The sequence below is a fragment of the Drosophila subpulchrella genome, chromosome X (genome assembly GCF_014743375.2).
Source record: "Drosophila subpulchrella strain 33 F10 #4 breed RU33 chromosome X, RU_Dsub_v1.1 Primary Assembly, whole genome shotgun sequence".
NCBI classification, from domain to species: Eukaryota; Metazoa; Arthropoda; class Insecta; order Diptera; family Drosophilidae; genus Drosophila; species Drosophila subpulchrella.
Window position 1 is genome coordinate 13,572,037 of NC_050613.1, and position 19,424 is coordinate 13,591,460.

Below are 19,424 nucleotides of genomic sequence, written 5' to 3' on the forward strand. Positions count from 1 at the left end.
AAACAAATGATGAGGCCGAAGCGAAGGCGTCGGGAAGTTTGGCAAATTAAATCGGTGCTTAAAATATACCGGGTGGTTCGGTGGTTGGGGGCTTAAACAAAGGACAGGGCAGGATGTGGTGTGGATAACCGCAGTTGGGACTGAATCCTCTTGGGGATTTCCCTCAACCGGTTTGTTTCCCATCATCCGACGAAATCAAGCAAATCGTATTAAATAACAGTTAATTACAAATACACAAGAGCCGGGCCAAGGACCCAGATTGGCGCCAGGACGAGATCCAGGCTGCTCCGCTTATCCGGTGACCCACAGCCACCCACTAACCGGCGCCCACTAACCACCACCACCGCCCACTTACCATCCCATCCCATATCCATCTCCATCCCCCCTGCTGTGGCAAAGTGTTTTCCTAGGGCGCTTGGTCTGGGGTCAAAGCCAAATGGTTGATGCTGAATTAATTAATGATTCACTTAAATGATTGATTATTTGACTAAATGATTGAATTATGCGATCGACCCAACCTCCTTGTGTGCTCTAGCCGCAGCGAAAAATGCCAAAATGTGATGTAACCTTTGACCTTTGCCCAATTATTTAGCCAGAAATGGCAATAAACACGCCCACACATCTTTTCACTCATGTGTGGAAGGGCCCATTCGATATGCCAACAAGCCGGGGCTTAGTCCTGTCTTTTGATTTTTTTCTTTTTCCTTGAGGAGGAAGAGGAGGTTATCAGACAAATTTATCAAAGTCATTGATTGTTCAAGGGTTAAACTGAACCATGAGTTCGGGGCATTTTGGAAATTAGCCGTATATGAGCGGAATTTTTATAGGTCAGAGTCCTAGCTTAAGAATAGTGATTAGAAAAACTACAAGATATGTTTTTTCTTGATGTTAAGACTAACAAAAAAACTTGTAGTTGAATGTAGAATGTTGAAAATATTTGGAATAGTCTTCAAGGCCTTATCACACCTGCTTGATCATTGACTAACTGACAGGACAAACTAAACATGATATCATATAAAAATTCATAAAATGTTGTTAATCCTGAAAACCTTTATTCCCTAGGTTACCAAGACTTGTTTAAATAAATCCAGTCAGTTGGCAAAAAATCATGCAAGTGTCGTAAGGCCAAAAAAATTTGAACTTAAAGAAATTCAAAATAATTGACTGTCTTTTTAAGTAGTATGTGGGTATTTGAGCTAGTCTTAACAATCTGTAAATGTTACATATAGTTAAAATTTCTTTTGCAGGCGATGATGTCATGTATGGTTCATAAAAATACATTCCATTCGTTAAATGTTTAACTAGTTCAACCCAAATATTAGAAGGCAGTATCGATAATCTTATTTCAATACAGAACTTCTGATCAAAACACTATAGAATATTCTGTATATCAAGGTAACGATCAAGGGAACTTATTTTCATTTTGAGATAGACATACATCATATTCAAATTCCAGTTGAACATTCGCTTGCCTTAAATTATCTCACCTTGCTTATATGGTTTTGATGTCTTATCATAAAGAGGTCTTTAAAATCAACTGAAACATTTTGGTGATCCACCAGCCAAAAGGGAAACTAAGCCCTCCTTGGGCAGATTTTGGCTGACATGGTGGGAGGTCACGCACTTGGCTTTTAGGAGAATATGGCCAAGATAAGATGCTTAGACAAAGGTGTCAGTCGCCGTGTTTCTCAGGGGCAGGGGGGGATTTTGGAGGCTTGGCAGTGTCGTTGACAGCCACAAATTTTGGCCTGGCAAAGCCGTCGGCGGAGTGCTAGGAAGGAAGGAGGACAAGAAGGTCGGCCTCCCAGACAAGTCTGAGCCATTTTGGGGGCCAAAGGCTGTCTGGGGGCGTCTTGTGCATCTGGTTCTCGTTGCGAAGGTGCTGGTGGGAAATCCCAGACGCTCGAAAGTAGTCGAAAGCGTCTAACGGTTTGCTCAAATATATTCCCACATTTATGCGAATTTCTGGATGCAATTTAAGGGGGTTATGTGGTTTTGTTATCGGCTTGGAGCCCGGTCAGTTTAGCTGTGACCAGGTAGTAACCCCCTCGGCCTTATCAATCTGCCCATCATCATTGCTCGCTCATTGTCCTCGGTCGAGTCACCGTTTTTAACTGCCGGGTCTTGGTTAACAAACATCCCATAATTTGATTAGTGACATTCTGCACAGGCATTTGGGTGAAAAGATAAGGAATGCACACACCAGCACACACATGGCAATTGGACACTGGACAGTGGATACTGGATACTGGATAGTGGACACTGGACACTGCCTGGCAAATGGCCAAAGTTGCAATTAAATTAAAGGATGCGTCGGACTCGTTTAGCCACCTTGCCAGGAATGTAGCAGATTGCCAGTTGCACATGAAACAGGAACGGAAACGGGAAGGGGAAGGTAAAAAGGAAGGGGATGTGGAAGTGAAACAGGAACTAAACCGGTGCCCTGGCAGTCGATCATTAATGAAGTGTCCTCCGGGCCAGGACATGGCAATTTAAAGAGCTTCAACCGCAGAGCAGAGCAGCCGGCTTCTCTAATGCGTTGACCTCCCGGACTCCCGGACTTTCTCGGTGCCTCCAATGCGTGTGTCTGCCCCCTGAGGTCTCTGGAATATTCCCCATGGGTCCGAGGGCTATTCCACTCACCAGCCAACCCCCATCCCCCATCTATATTCCCAGTGTGCCGGCAATTGAATAGAGGACCTCTCCATGGAGGACTACATCGTGAATTCTCTTCCCTTTGCGCAAATAATTCCATTTACTGGCTTCTTTTTATCACTTAGCCAGCTAAAGATGTTTGTTTTATTCGACTGCGTTTTTTTATTTATTTCCTATTTATTTTCTCCTCCATCTTGTTGCAGCTGCCACAGTTAGCTGGGCGGTGAGTTATGACCCTCACTGTGCTTAACATTGCAGGAATCGTAGGAATTAGCAGTGGCCCAGACAAAACTGGAGGAAACTCCTCAACCAAACCCATTGGAAATTGCAGCATTTATGAATCAGTTGTAGCTACAGTTATATCGATGCTTTCAAATACCAGTGAACACACAACATCAACATGATTTCAGAATAAGAATCTTAAAGGCAGAAACTTGGGAAATGCCTTAAGCAATGCTTGCATTCAAAACACTAAAGTCCTGTCTTAGCGTCTGGACTTTAAAGCGGCTTTCACTTCATTTGTTGGCAGGACATGACTGAAAGGGCAAACCAATAACCAAACAGAACTTATTGCTTTTGAGCTCTATTGCAAGGACTTGGAATCTACGTGTATGCTGTACAATTTTGCATTACTTAGAATGTTATCCGTTCACACCCAAGTAAAGGTTATTTCATATACCCAATCACAACTTACCCATAAAGGTTAAATTTGTATTTGCATTAAACGAACCGATGGTAAAGCAGTAAAACAGCAAATCACAATAGTGTTTATTGGGAAATCAATTCAACTCATTGTGTTAACTGGTGTAAAATGCAAAGGGTATTTCAATGCAACTAGCGTAATTGGAATTGTGGCCTATGAATATTACAAGGCCACGACCTACGATATTTCCAAGTAACTTTCAAAGTTTTCTTCCACAAACAAAAAAAAAAAATGGCATTTGGCAGTTGGTTATCGCAATAGTTTAACCCAAAATAATCCTTCACTGGGGTGGCCATAAAAGAAAACTCTTGAGTGCCGGCAGTTAAGAACCAGGTAAAAAGGCCACCCAAGGGAAAAAAAAGGGGGCGGTAAATTTAAGGTGAGTGTAAATTGAAATTTTATTTATTTATTTTGAAATTTTGATTTTGGTTTTGATTTTCATCTTTGGTTTATTCATTGGCATATGTTTGCATTCATTCAGGGGCCAGCTGCACTGATTGCTTTCGTTTTGATTTCAATTTGCGGATTTAGTTTTTGATTTTTAATAACCTGCATTCGAATGACCCGGCCACTAATCGCACTACCCGTCCAAATTGATTTACTCTTTTGACCATGTTTTCTTGTCACTCTTGTTTTATAGAAGTTGAACTGTTTTGGCAAAATGTGTCTTAAAAAAAATATGTTGCCCGAGTAGACGTTTGTGTTTTTTAAACACAATTGTATTTTATAATATCAGGTTTGATTTAGGTTTCGATAAATTTGAGTTGGCATCAAGAACTCAAACTGAAAACTATTTTAAAACATATACTAACGTTTTAAAATGGTTATTCGTTTAATTATCCTAAAAACAACATAGTAGAAAATTATCTGCAAGGGTATGAAAATATATAAGAACACCATTAAAGTTAATGAATAAGTTAGTAATAATATATTTTATATTTAACTTGAGATACATTATTTAGGTTGTCTAAATTAGTTTGATGGTGAATAAAACATTGTTTTATAAATTTTTTTTATTTTAAAGAGGTTACGCATTTTCTAATAATGTGAATTTCTTTTTACTGATTATATAATATTATTAATTTAACAAAAATAAACCCAAAACAAACAATCCAATTCAAATGAAAATACAATACTTTATTTAAGATACTTTAACACAGTGACTTAAATGGTATCAATATTTTCAGCAGCTTTAAAAAACTGCTAAATTAGTGATAGTGATGCTTTCTGTCTGGGCCTCTAACTCCACTTGGTCCACCCCGTGCAAATTAAATAAAATGCCTGTTGAAATTGATTGATTAGCTGCACAGGGCAGACGATGTCGTCATCAAAGGAGGAGGGGGTCCTGGCGGTATCCTGGTGATCGCATATTCCACATGCTTATTTAAAGGCATTGATGCCCCGGCTTGATTCCTGCTCCAAGTGGATGCTAAGCCATATCGCAGACTCCCATGCTGAGCTCGTCCTTCTGAGTTCCTTCTGCCACATTTGCGATTCCTTTTGCCATTGTCCTGATGCCACATATGTACACGTGAGTAGATAGAACTCACTTACGATGGATCCGATGGAGTCCTGGTCTAAGTCCTGGCTGCTTTTGCTTTTGCTTTTGCTTTTTCTGCCCCTCCTGCCGTCGTCTGCTTACACAATTGTCTGTACATTATTTGAGTTTGTGCTGGCATTTGTTATTTCGCTTTATCCTTTTAGATGAAGGCAACGCAAAGTATGCGATGGCTTGGGACGGGTACAGATTCAGACAAAGCGAGATAGGGACAAGGACAGAGATATAGATAGAGATAGATATACACAGGCACAGAAAGAGACGGGTATGGGATGGCAAGTCGCGAATCCTTTTGCAACTGACAACTGCACTTGCCGAAAAGGTAGCCAGGAATCTGGTAAAAAAAAGAAATGTATGTATTTATCGCCAGCAAGTGGCAAACAAATCCCCGCCATTCTTGTGCGATTTTCCAAAATAAGCATAGAACCGTCTGTAAGTCGAGAAAGACAAATATCTCGCGCTCTACTTCCCACGGAAAAAGTCAATTTTTTTTTCAAATGCTATGGCTTTCTTTTGCCAAGCTAAAGAGGTTCAATCGACAAGCAAACAGGATTTGTTATGTTTGATAATCAAATGGTATATTGAGAGCTAAAATGTATATTTTAAAGCTTAAAAACAAGTAAGTTATCATAAAACAAACATTCTATAAATGTTGGTATACATTTTCAATGCACATTAAAAATGTGTCTTTGAAATAGACTTCCTGTTTTATAGACCTTATTTTTACTCATTAGCAAATTGCCTATAAAAGAATGTTTGAAGTAAGATGATCAATAATTTTATAATATTTTAAGACACTCAACTATGATTTTACGTATATTTTTTATTGATAGATGAAGAAATACTTTTCCCAAAATATAATTTGTTAAGAAAGATAATTCCCAATTTTATAATATTTTTAGGCATCATATGCGATTTTATTTACTTTAAATATCGAATATTTTTAGGCTTTTAGGTGTTTTTATTGGGAGGTGTACAAATCATTTAGGTAATTCATTTTGTAATATTTTAATGCTATCACGTGTGATTTCATTTCGGTTTTTTTTATGGATAGGTGCACGAATTGGCTTAATAATTAATTTAATAACCTTGTAATGCTTCTGATTTAATTTAGGGGTGCACAAAATTCTCTTCATAATTCATTTGAAGCAGCTAAGTGAACTGAAAGTCACTACTTTGTATCTCGCTCAATGAGCCTTATTTAAAAGTAGCTTGCTAGAATTTCGAAAATCCTCCACAGCTTGTGCTTGCGAATGCATCTGTGAATTACATTAGGCAAGCCATCTCAGAAACACCATCTTTCCCAGCGTTCCCTGGCTTTCCCAGCTTTTCCAGCTTTTCCAGCTTTCACGGCGCCTTTTGCATTTCGCTTGACCTGCTTTGTTGGTTTTCAATTATAATGTCACGCATTTATGCCTGCGCTTATTTAAGTATTATTGTGCTGATGCTGCCCGCTCCATCCAAGGCTCAAATCCTCAGATGTCCTGCCGCTCCTGCCAGCCAGCTCCTTTTTGCCATCCTCGGTGTCCAATTAAAAGCCGATGCTGCTGCAAGGATTCGGACACGGGTCGTACTGGGGGGCGACTGGGGTTAACAGGGGGCTAACTCCTTTAACATCAGGTGCACTTCTCAGCCATGCTCGGAGTTTTGGTTCGCAGTTCGGACTGCTTGCATATTTGATTTGTGCATTTAAACATTTCAAACAAGCTGTGCCAACCCACCATTCTGCTATGCCAAAGGCCCACCGCCACCCATCAGCCCATCAGCCCATTTTCCAAGTGGCAGTGGCAAGTGCAAGCGACATTGCCTCATTGCAAATTCTCTTTAGAGTAATTTCAGTTATTATATTGCTTTGGCTTTGTTCATCCTTGTTCTTGCTGATGCTGCTGCTGCTGCTGCTGCAGCAACTTAACTCCTACCTGGGCATTATTTATTATAAATGATTAACAAGCAGCTATTTGCTGGAGAGCAGAGCGGAGCTGGCTCAATTCGAGGCATCTGCATCGAACATTTTGCATCTGCAACTGCATCTCTATCCGCAACTGCTGAGATCCTGAGGCCGGGCTTCCATCTCGGCTGTCACATGTGGCATTTGTCCTGCCGCTTGTCCTGTCACCTCCTGCTCCCCCCTCACCCCGCCAGCTGTCTTCTAATCCGGCCATAAATGTTTCATGTGTCGAAGGCTTTGAGCGGACAAGGCCGGAAAGACTGAGCCTGCCACAGGACGACCAGCAGAGAAGCGATTTAATGCCACCTGCGGCCTGTGCACAGTGAAGCCTCGAACGTTAGAAGCGACCACAGATACATATGCATTGATAAGTCTTATACAAGCCCTTCTTCGCACTCAGCTGCGAAGTCGATCTTGGTTAATTAATTAAATTTAACCAGCGGTTAGGCTTTACTTTATTTGAAAGTCCCTTTATAATAAATTTTTCTTGATTTTTAAAAAATACTTGTGAAATAATCCTTATTATAGGAGCTTAATATTCAAAACACCAAAAAACTCTCTCAGCTACCAAGTCGAACATAATACTCCATAGTTTTTAACCGGGGGTTAGACTCATTTTCTTTTAAATGAAAATTTGTATTATTTTTTTCCTGATTTTAAAATAAAACTTTTAAAGTAATCAATATTTTATAAGTTTTACATATAACACAACAAATTAAACATACTCAGATGCTAAATTAATCTTGTGCAGTTCATACTTAACTAGGGGTTTCGTTTGATTTTATATTTTAAAGACCCTCTTTATAAGTTTTAAGCAATTTTTTGATTTTGAAAATAAAATGTATGATATTATCTTTATTCTATGAGTTTTATATAAAACTAGACAAATAAAATGACTCAGTTTAAGCACGTTTTTAGCTTTAACTTTTAGTATTTTAACTTGACTCAAAAAGAGCTTGAAATTCGAAACTGGAAAGTAGTTACCTATAAAGAACATAATCTAATTAGTTCCTAATATGGCTCATTGATAATACGAACTATTGCATTTCGTTGTTCGTTCATCTATAATATTAAACTACCATTTGTCATTTACCTAATGTACTCGTATTGTAATTTTACCCAACTTCACCAAATGATTATACCATGTTTTTACCCAGGCCAGACATTCGTTTAACTGAAAATGATGGCTTAAATTGACGTTTGGCATGGGTTTCGGGAGGATCTATTTCGTTTAATTATAATATAACTGATGTATAAATTTCGTCGCTGTCAAAGCAATAATTGGTCCGTCTCATTCCAGTTTTATACAAATTACGCTCACGTTTCATTATTTCAGTGGTTTATTCAAAGCCCAATACCTATGTATATACTGGAAGCGTGTTTATATACTGCAATGTCCAAGAGCATTGTATTTCTATTTAGATCGAGTAAGTCATAACTTTTAAGTGTCGCATTGCTTCACTCTCGGCCTTTGGACTTTGAAACTGCAAACTCTACAACTCTACCAAAATCCCCCAATTTCCGCCTACCAAGCCCCCACCTTTTAAGCCAACCAAATTCACTCCACAGACTCTATAACTATCTTTCCTTTTCCATCTCTTGCAGTTATTGGCATGCCACGCCCCCGCCGAGCGTAGCAAAAAGGGGCTGGAACAGGAAACAGAACCAGGAGCCGGAAGAAGAAGCGTAAATAAATATGATAAAGCTTAAGAATATATAATAAAGGGGAGAAGACGAAGCGAGGAGAAGGGAAAGTTTAAATGAAATAACGCAATATAAAAAACATAAATAACTAAGGAAAGAGCCGAAGAAGAAGAAGCAGTCGAAGGGGCCAGCGAAGAGTAGAGCCCAAAAAAGTAGGCAACAAAAAAACGGCAGCCGAGAATCCGTGAGGCTGGCCGAAGATACTATAAGGTGAGGCCTGCATTTGGAACTACCCCCCGTTTGCCGCCCCCCGAGAGGAAGCTCCGCTCCAGGATAAGCAGCAGAATCTGGCCAAGGACCCGGGAGAAAGAGAAGCAGAGCTGGGCAGCCGGACAAGAGAGAATAGAGCTCAATTACGCCGCCAAACTGTCGTGTCAGCAACAACGTGAAATGTGCAATTCCTGGCTGGTGCTCATAATTGCGCTCTCCGTTGTCGTCTGCCTGTGGAACTCGCAACAAACCGAAACATCCAAATCATGCCCAGCCGAGTGCATCTGCTTGTCCCAGACTCAAGTAAGCTTAACAATCTACTTGTACTCCCAGGGCCAAGGGCCGGGAATTACGAGGGGGTCTGTGAAGGGTGGCAACGCTGCACAGTGGTCCTGATTACGCAGAACTAAAGATTTTACCATCTACTATATGGTATCTAGATTATCTAGTATTTACTCAGTGGAATGTACCAGCAAATTTGGTATCAGAACTTTTGAATGTTAAAGGTGCGATCGTCACGATCCCTTACCTTTTTAAGGGGTGTTTTTATTTGATATCGTAAGTTTTTGTTTTAAGCATCAATCATATAATTGGTCTACTTAAGAACTTCTTAAGGAACTAGCTAACTATATTTTAAAAACCCATTACCTTGTTAATACTTGTTTTTTATTTGATATCATAAGTATTTGTTTTAAAAATCTATCATATAATGGGACTACTTAAGAACTTCTTTGGGAACTAGCTAACTATATTTTTAAATATCAGAGATCTCCAGGAAATCTGCTTAAAACTTAGTACTCATATCTTATTTTGTTTTATTTATAAAATACCTAGATAAGTATCACAGATATATAGTACTTAGAACTATTTATTTTAACTATGAAAGTGCTTACTTGGATATGTTATCAATGCACTTCATTCTGAAGTCTAGTTCCATTATAAAGACATCTTCACATATTTTCGTTTTTTAATTAATCAAAAAGTATTCATGCAAGTCGAGTAATTACAGGGGTTAGATGGGGTTGTAAATATAATAGATCTTTAAGTTAAAAGATACGATTTATAAGTTAAAATAAATATTTTAAATTCCGTTTAGTATTATATAACAGTCTGTTATACCGCTAGAAAATCATTTAACTTAACCACGTTGTTTTAAGGACTACAAAACAACGCAAGAATGGCAAATAAAAAAGGGCGAAACAAAAATACTGCAATAAAAATATTTTCCGGTAGTCGAAAATAAAAAGCTATCGCTTTTGCATTCGCTAATTGCATTTTTGCAGAGCTATCAGAAAAACCAAAAATAAATGTAATTTTTTTTTAAGTTTTCTTTTCAGTGCGACTATAATAGTAAAAGAAAAAAGCCCATAATATCATATGATATTCAAGATTTAATAGAAACAACCTAGTATGATATATTCAAGTAAAAGTATATTATATATATATACCAATAGATTTTAGTGATAGCTGCAAGAGCACAAATGCTGCGATTAGCTGAAGATAAGTTTCGTTCTAGTTTTATTTTGTAAAAAACTGGCAGCTTATTAAGTTTTGGCTAGTAAAAAAACCATAGCACTTAACATTTAAGCGAGCTTAAGCACAAGTGCAACTGGTCAGACTCATAATCTCAAGTTGGACCAAAAATGGTGAGGGCACTTGGCTCCACAGTGCGGTCGAGTTGTATGCAGAATCATCATCAGGAGCTTCTCAGTGGAGAAGTGGTCAAGGAAGGGGGGACTGAAGACGGGAGAAAGAGCTGGAACAGATGCAGTAGAAGGAGCTGGAGATGGAGCTGGAGAATCGGGAGGATCTCTGGGGAACTGGTGGTCAGGCAATGGCCACAGCTGCTCGTCGGCCTCCACGGCACAGTGATGAGCGTAGAAAATTAATCGAAAATGCAGGAAAATGGTTATTTTCCTTTTGTTTCTGCGTCTATACTTTCTGAGCTCCTTTCTCCAGGCGCCTTTCTACCCGCATTTTTGTATGTGGCCGTATTCAATGGTGTCCCGCGAGAGTTTTGGAGCACGCTTAATGCGCATCCTTATTACCAGAGGGAACTTGGCATCGTCATTTCTAGCAAATTGAGAACTTAAGTGATTTCATTATTCCGGATTATAGACAATGCAATGATTTACTCAGCTCTTGTTCTCCACTTATCTCTATCCGCTCTCCACTCTCCACTTGGAGAGCTCTGGCCGCATCTTCTTTGTTTTTTGGATGCTCTATTTTATTTTTTATTTTTTTTTTTGAGGCACCTAGTTAACTGTATTGAAGAGGAGAAATTAGTTCAGGCCCCCCTTTCCCCCCCCCCCCCCCCCCAAAAAAAAAAAAGAAAGGTAACTAAAGTGAAGCACACTTTTTGGGGTCAGGCCCCATGTTCGCCACCTCGTTCTTGCCATCCTACCCATTCTCATCGCCAGCACCATCCCCATCCTTATTCTTTCCCGCCAACAGTGCCAGTTAAAGTTCAGCGAACAAGGGACTTTTTAACCGTGTCGCTTGAATTCGCAACTCTGAATGCATAGAAACGAAATTTCATTAAACGGAACAGAACAGAACCGAAACAGAACGTAACGGAACCGAGGTAAAAATAACAATTCAGTGGGGTGGGGTTGTAGATTGTTCGGGTGAAAGGGAAAGGACCTCTCCCAAGGAAGTGGAGAGCCAAGGAAAGAAAACTTTTAATTCGTTCATTTAAAAAGGTGAAGCGTATGAAAATTGTGCAAATGTTACGCAAGAAGTGCAGCCAAGGTGGGGAGGGGGTTTATCGAGGGGTATGGAAGGTAGAAGAAGAATCGGACTGGGGGCGGGGTCAAGAGGAACGTGACAGGCGATGGACAGTTATGCACAGTTACTTGGCGACCTGTCGACTTCAGGCCAGGCCCAAAACATACACTCGAAAAATGATTTTGCCTTCGAAAAAATAAAAAATTTTTTTAATTACCATATAATTGTTTTATGATAATCTAAAAAATAACATTTGGCATATACTTAGAAAATAAGTAAATAAGAATTTAGACATCTTACCTACTACAGAAATCCAGAAGTACCCTTTTTTTAATATATCCCTTTAAAACTGTTGTACATGCTATTTTTAATTAGGATTATTAAATAATATTTTAACAAGGCCCAACACTACTTAAGCCTACTTAATTTTCTATGTACATTTTCTTTTGAAACGGTTGGAAAAGTTTATCGAATTTTGTATTGAAAAAACATAAGAACTTGCTACAGTCGATGGCCTCGATAGTGATAAGGATAAGCTTAAAGCAACTCTGCTTTTTTCTGCTAGCCTATAGCGCCACCTATAGCGCCACCTATATCTCCAACTAGCCCATAGCGCCCCTAGCGGCTTGGTGGCGTATTAGTGAAAACAGTTGATTTGCTGCATGTTCAATCTCGATTGAATTGCAAAATATTGATTCTTATTTGGCTGTAACTACAGTGGTCGGCATATGTATTTTGACAAAATACAAGTTAAGTATACTCATAACTTGAATTTACTTCTTGTAAACTATAGGCATCAATGGAAAGGTAATTTCAATGCCGTTTGAATGATACAATACATTTCTTTACCCATTCAGTACTTATTGAAAAGGACAAATTTGTGTAAATCAACTTTTAAATTTTTTTTTCAAACTTTTTTCTTCGTCTTGAAAACTTAAATTTTTTGATGCAAAAAGTTTCTTCAAACAAAAACAATAGTAACTGCAAAAAGAATTTTTCAAAAATCATTTTTCTTATATTTTTTATGAATTTTTGAAAATGCTTAAAAACAGGCATTTGAGCCATATTTTTCTCTTTTTCATACAAATTTTTTCCGACATTGTCACCTTCAAAAAATCATAAAAAATATAAGGAAAATGATTTTTGAAAAATTCTTTTTGCAGTTACTATTATTTTTGTTTGAAGAAACTTTTTGCATCAAAAAGTTTAAGTTTTCAAGTCGAGGAAAAAAGTTTGAAAAAAAAATTTAAAAGTTGATTTACACAAATTTGTCCTTTTCAATAAGTACTGAATGGGTAAAGAAATGTATTGTATCATTCAAACGGCATTGAAATTACCTTTCCATTGATGCCTATAGTTTACAAGAAGTAAATTCAAGTTATGAGTATACTTAACTTTTATTTTGTCAAAATACTTATGCCGACCACTGTATTTAAAGACTGATCCGATTTCAATAATTTTTGACATATAGATAAAAATTTCTAGATATATATATATATATATATGGGGTCCAAAACACTTTCTTCTTCCCGTTACATACTTTCCGACTAATCTAGAATACCCTTTTGATCTACGAGTAACGGGTATAAAAGTTGTAAATACCTATTTTAATCCTAAAGCTTTAACAGCGCAAGAACTCAAAGTGCCCGCCACCACAAACAACCACTGCTATTAACTGTAAAGATGTATCTCCTAGGTGCAAGGTACTATAAGATTGAATATGCTTAACTATTTCACAATGGGTTTTCAGAGGGTTAATTTAGACACTATAACATTTTCTCAAAGTGTAAGCAGAAGAAAATGCCTGGCAGGAAAACGGCACACATCAGCACATAAAAGTTATAAAAAATGAAGGCACAAAGCAGAATGACCAAGGACGAAGACAAGGATGAGGGCCAAAGGGAAGACGGAGAGCGAAGGAAGTGCGAAAAACAATGCTAGACAAGGATATCCTCCCTAGTAACCACGGACTCGCTCCACCGCCAAAAAACAAGAATTCGATTTAATTTTATTTTGAGCAATAAAGCCACAAATTCAATTTTCGCGCCACGCATCAAACAAAGTCCAACTGCGGGTTCCGTGCTCCTTGTTCCTCGGCCCATCGTCCATCGTCCTTCGTCCTTCGACCCCGCATCCCTCACTCCGATGTGGCGTCTGATCTGATTGCCCAACGGCTGTCAGTTGCCACGGAGAAGTCTACGGCGGAGCCATCAATGGCGCCCACGGGAAAAGCGGGCGGGGAAATGTCATAAAGCAAGAAAACACAAACTGATTAAGAGCGAAAACCTTTGATGAGTCGATGAGTCCGCTGACAAAGCTGACAACTTTCATTGGTCGGGGTCTCCACCTCCATCTCATGGCGGCTGAATAAATGTAACATCAAAAGGTGACCCAAACAATGTAGCTGGAGCCGGGTAGAGCATGCTAGTGATAAGCAAATAAACAGATTTTGTCGGCCATGAGGTAATCTAATCAAAGGAAACACCTCGATTTTATTGCAAAAACATATAATCATATCGTTTTATATAATGCTTGTTTAATATTATTCAAGTCTAAAGGTAATCAAATCAAATTGATACTATTCATATCCAAAAACTCTCGATATTACAAATACTAAGTTCTTATTGATTAATGTTATTTTGATATATATAATAGTATAGCTCGCCCTTTTTCCTGAAATAAATAGGAAATATGAATCAGATGTATACGAAACTGCTTTTTCAATCAGAATGATATTTTTTTGAATACAAATTAATATTCTTAGATTGAATTATAATCTGAAATTGATGTTGACCTTATGTTTTTTTAGTTCCCTAAGTAGCTCTGTTTTAGAATACCTAATTAATCCCTAACTCTTACAAGCTAAATTTACTAGGGATTTGTTTTTAAAAGGTGTGTAATAGTGAGAAGTTTAAGCCAATTCGAGGTCAGTTCATCAAGCATGCAACGCTAGAACTTTTCGGGAATTATAATTCAATAGTGAACAATAATTTTAGTTTGTAGTTTGAAGATTATCTGTAGTACCTTTATTAGTTATCTCTTAAAATACCTGTTCCTAAAAAGTGTAGGTCAGAAATCAATAAGATATCCATTCTTAAATTAGTTTAAAATGGAAAATTATTGTCTTACCCGACTAGGTGACTTGTATGGTTGAAACCTCTTATATTATAGACCTCTGACTTAAGAGAAACCCCCTTTTTCCCCCCAGGTGCTGTGTAACACGGGCGGCCTCGAGCAGATCCCCCTGCGCCAGCTGCCGGCGACGGTGGAGAACCTGGCGCTGACCAAGAACAACTTTCCGATCATCAAGCCGGACTCGTTCGCCGGCCTGCGGGCGCTGAAGAAGCTCTCGCTGGACGGGAACAACATCACGCGGATCAAGCAGTTCGCCTTCCGCGGCCTGCCGCGCCTCAAGGAGCTCTCCATCCAGTACACGCCGCTCCAGATGGTGGCCCAGTTCGCGTTCGCCGGGCTGCAGAATCTCTCCACCATCCTGCTGAGCCACAACCAGATCCAGCGGATCGAGGGCAACGCCTTCGCCGGCACCTCGAACATCAAGCTGATCCTGCTGACCAACAACCCCCTGATCCGCATCGACAGTTCGGCCTTCTCCAGTTTGACGAACGTGGGTCATCTGATCCTGCCATCAGGCATCCGGAGCATCGAACAGGACGCCTTCTTCGGCATGGACACGGTGGGTCTTCTAAAGCTGGCCTACATGGACCTCAAGGAGGTCGGGCCCTTCACATTCCGTGGGCTCTCGAATGTCCTTCTGCTCACCCTGCAGGAATCGGATCTGGGGGTGATTTGCGCAGATGCCTTCACCGGACTCACCCAGGTGGAGACGTTGCAGATCCTGAACAACAAGATCGACTCAATTGAGGAACTGAACTTCACCAGCACGGCGGCCATTAAGCACCTGAAGTTCTTCGGCAATCATGTGCTGGAGACGCCCGATCCCAATGCGATCATCGTCGATGGGGTGGAGCACCTGCAGCTGGTGAGCAACCATTTTCCCTGCGGCTGTCACATTCACACCCTGCTGGACGGACCCCTGGCCGAGGGTGCCCACAATCTGAGCGACTTCCTGCAGAAGAACTATTGCATATCGCCGCTGGAGGTCAATGGGCGGGTGATGAGCGAACTGGACATCGACTCCATTGGCCGCTGCTCCGATCAGCTGACCAAGGGCAACCTGGGCAGCTCGGCGGCCTCGCTGGCCCTCGGGATCAACTCGATGCTGCTCATCGCGGTGGCCAGCTGCGCGGAGTGGCGCCACGTCCGTCTTTTGGCCCACCGGCTGGCCCAGCTCCTTGGCCATGTGGCCTGGCGAAGGCGTCGAAAACGGCGGAAGGGCAATTAGACGGATGTCTCCTGCACCGACTAGCGGAGGTAGGTAACTTAACGTGGCAAAAACCATACCATTTTACACATAGTTTTTGACCTGAATCCACATTATTTGGGTGCTGGTCCTTCGAGCCGGATGCGCTTAACCAGCAGATTTGATTGTTTTTAACAGAAATCATATCACAAAGCTATATGAATAGTGTAGCAAATTATATTTCAGCGCAAAATATCTACTTAAAAGCAAGCTGCAATGGTTTCTGATCCGTGTATTATAGTTTTGAAACTGGTCCTACGAGCCGGATTGAATTTGCATTGGAATTAGCCACATAATGAATAGCATATTAATATATATATGATCCGAAATAATATATATTTAATAGCAAGCTGGATATTTATCTGCTGCTAGTTTATAAACTGGTCCTTCGAGCCGGATAATCAATTATCATTACAAACCGATTTTGTTTTCGGTGTAAGTTGCAAGTAAAGCGACACCTGCTCAGCTCTTACTTTCTAGTCTCAAAATCCCCGAGTGCCACAAAATGTGGCCAGTCGGCAAGTGGAAAACGGTTTCAATGGCCTCTCATCTTTAAATGCAATCGCAAACATGGCCAGCAAAGTGTTTAGTCATCGTCATAAGTATTCCATGCAGCCCAATCCCAACCAATCCGCCGGCACCCCGAAAGCAATTGAACAGCTTGAAGGACCAGAAACCGTGCTGCAGTGCAGCCAACATCAGTTCTCGGATACAGTTTCATTGTGGAGCGCTTTAAGAGTGTGCTGCAGGGTGGTTTGTCGGGTTAGCATACAAAACGAAAACGGAAATTACAAATTCTATTCACTCGCCCGACTGTGGCACTCTAATTCGTAGCCGTAGCTGCTGTAGGTGGGAGGGTGCCCCACTTCAGAGTCCGGGAGTCCGGGAGTCCTCAATCCGAAGTCCTGTGCCCCCGGGCCACCCAATCGCCTAACCCATTTAGCCTTGCAGTCAAGAGCAAACGGAGCAACTTTGATGGAGACGTTGGGAGTCCTTGGGTGCGGAAGAGGGGAGCCAGGAGCCAGGAGCCAGGCTATTCTTCAGCCGCTTATCGCAAAGGATTTAGATTTATCTAACTTGATTATGAGGCCGGCAGGGGGTTCCTTTCCATCTGGCTTCCTTGGGCCAGGGGAAAGGCTTTCGGATCCTGGCCGGCCTAAAACAAATGCCCAGAGAAATCATTGAAGGAAATTAAAACTTTGTTTACTTTTAAGCCCTTTCTCGTCTGAGGAGCAGCAGTTGAATAAGAGGTCGATTCAGAAACAGAATCAGTATCACAAGCTGGGCTAAAAAGTTCAAGAAAGGAAAGGAAAGAAAAAGAGGGCAATTTTTTTTTTGTGCACCGAGCCCGTTCTGTTTGCATTTGCATGGCCCTCCTTGCTGGCCACATTAGATGGCCTATTCACTTAATCAGTTTCATTTTTTACCCCCCGACTTCTTTTTTCTTTGGCTAATTGAAGGACAGCCAGTGGCCGGCGGGCAGGATGCGGCAATTTGAGTCCACTTAAAGACTTAAAGCCACTCCTCGTTTGGCAAAAGGCGACATGAACGTGCGATGGTCGCCAATGTGGCTGGCTTAACACGTTCCCCCGGTTTCGTCCTGCCACGCCCACTGAATCCCTACAACGCCCACCCCCCCCCCCCCCTACTCGAATCCTCTAGGGTGGACCATGTTGTAGGCGCACTTTGCTCTTTGGCGCTTTGGCACTCGTCCGCAGATCGTTAACTTAATTGTTCCGCTTGAAATCCGAAAACTGCCAACGCTATTGTTGCGACTGATAGTCGTGAATGGCCGTGACCACGCCCCCTTAAGGCCCACCCCCCCCCCCCCTGGCAAACGCCTATGGCGGGAAGAGGAAGAGACACAGGAACAGGAACAGGAACAGGAATGCAATAAAATTGGCGTGACTAACTCAGCTCTGGAAGCGATGTGAGCATTGCGGATGAGCTGCTGAGCTTCAGGCGGAGAATCGGATGAGGATGTGTATATGGGGAGGGGGGTTGACTACCCCATGTGGCAGCCACTAGAGGGCGCAAGTCGTGCGTGCCTCGGCCAACGTTGACGCTGTCATGCAATCAGCAAATAGGCGACCGCAGCAAAAGTCGCGTAATTAACGCGAGGCCAACATGGACTAGGTGGCCACACCGCCGGATTTCCCGATTTCCCATTTCCCCATTTCCTCCATTTGCCATTCACAAGCTTAAATTGGAGTCCCGAATCAGCGTTCTAGTTACCCCGCAGCTGTAGCCGTAGCTGTCCATCCCGTCCATCCATCTATCTATATGTATATGATAGCTATACCATACCATACCATACCATAGCATACCATATCCGTACCCCTGCAAAGCTGTGATAAATGTTCAGCCCGGGTCCAGAGCCAAAGCAAACATGGGAAAGTGAAGGGTGATAAATAAAATCATCGACGACTACGGCGAGCTGTAAAAATCGTGGAGCGAAAAGTGAAATGCAATTGAGAGAGTTGCAAATTGAAAAGGGTAGGGTTATTTTTGTGATGGCGCCTGAGGAGGAATTTTTGCAGATTAATCCAGAGTAAGTGTTCCCAGCCAACCGATAGCCAAATAGCTGTGGGCCACCCAAATGATGATGGTTAACTTGCGTTATTAACGAAGGGGAATTTCCACACATCTATGCACTAAGTACTCCCTCCTTTTAAGAACCCATCCGGAATAATCCTCTGCCAAAGAGGTAATGCTCCATCATCTTTATCTGAGTCACCCCCCCCCCCCCCCCCCCCCCTGAATCACTGCTTACTCATCAGATGCTACCCCCGTTTTGCAAACCCTTCCCACACCACTGTGCTGAAATCTCTGGCAAATTACCAGCGACATAAATTAAAAGCCGACCACAATGGCTATAAGACTCTGGTCGAGTGCGCCTGAAATATGACAACGGCCAGTGGCGCGTTAAGCGACGTCCATTTGCGTGTCATAGGGCATTTTTATACATATTTGCCTGGTCGAGAATTTATTGGGCTAATACAAAATTTAATCAGCCCATATTCCGATTCCTCCTTCTCTCTGCCATTCTGTCCCAGTCCACTTTATTGCCCCTTTTTTGCTCCCCACCCGGATTTTCTGCACTTTTCTGTGTATTATCAGACTCGAGGCCACCATAAATAACTGAAAGTAAGGTCCACAGTTGAAGTCTGGGTCCAAGGTCGGGGTCGTTTTAGCAGTTGCCATAGCGAGTCCAACAGCTGGCGGCCCAAAAGGATTGGCATTGGTCCTTACACTTCATTTAAAGTCAAGGAGTCGCACATAAATTTCCATGCACATAATTAAACGGCCAAATGACAAAGCAAAATCGTTAAGCCGGGGGTCGAAATGGAAGGGAATGAAATGGGGGATACTAAAACTGCTGGTTGGGTAAAGTATCGAAAGGGATGGTAGAGACGACCTCGGGTTAAACACAAATCTAATAAAATATGCACCCAGATGACCCCAACGGATGAAATCCCCACACCGAACAACTGCTAATTTTGGTGTGCGTTGTGTGTTTATCTAATAACAAAAATTA

General features: G+C 41.3%; 1 protein-coding gene across 2 annotated transcripts in view; it reads left to right on the top strand.

Moving 5' to 3' along the window:
- Positions 1 to 19,424, top strand: part of LOC119556524 (chondroadherin) — a 32,384-nt gene that overhangs the window by 8,044 nt on the left and 4,916 nt on the right. For both annotated transcript variants that reach the window (XM_037868800.1, XM_037868801.1), the window contains exons 3-4: positions 8,470 to 9,081; positions 14,714 to 15,897. In XM_037868800.1, coding sequence (XP_037724728.1) covers positions 8,959 to 9,081; positions 14,714 to 15,868 — 1,278 coding nt within the window. In that variant the 5' untranslated portion in view covers positions 8,470 to 8,958 and the 3' untranslated portion in view covers positions 15,869 to 15,897. The remainder of the gene's footprint in view (positions 1 to 8,469; positions 9,082 to 14,713; positions 15,898 to 19,424) is intronic.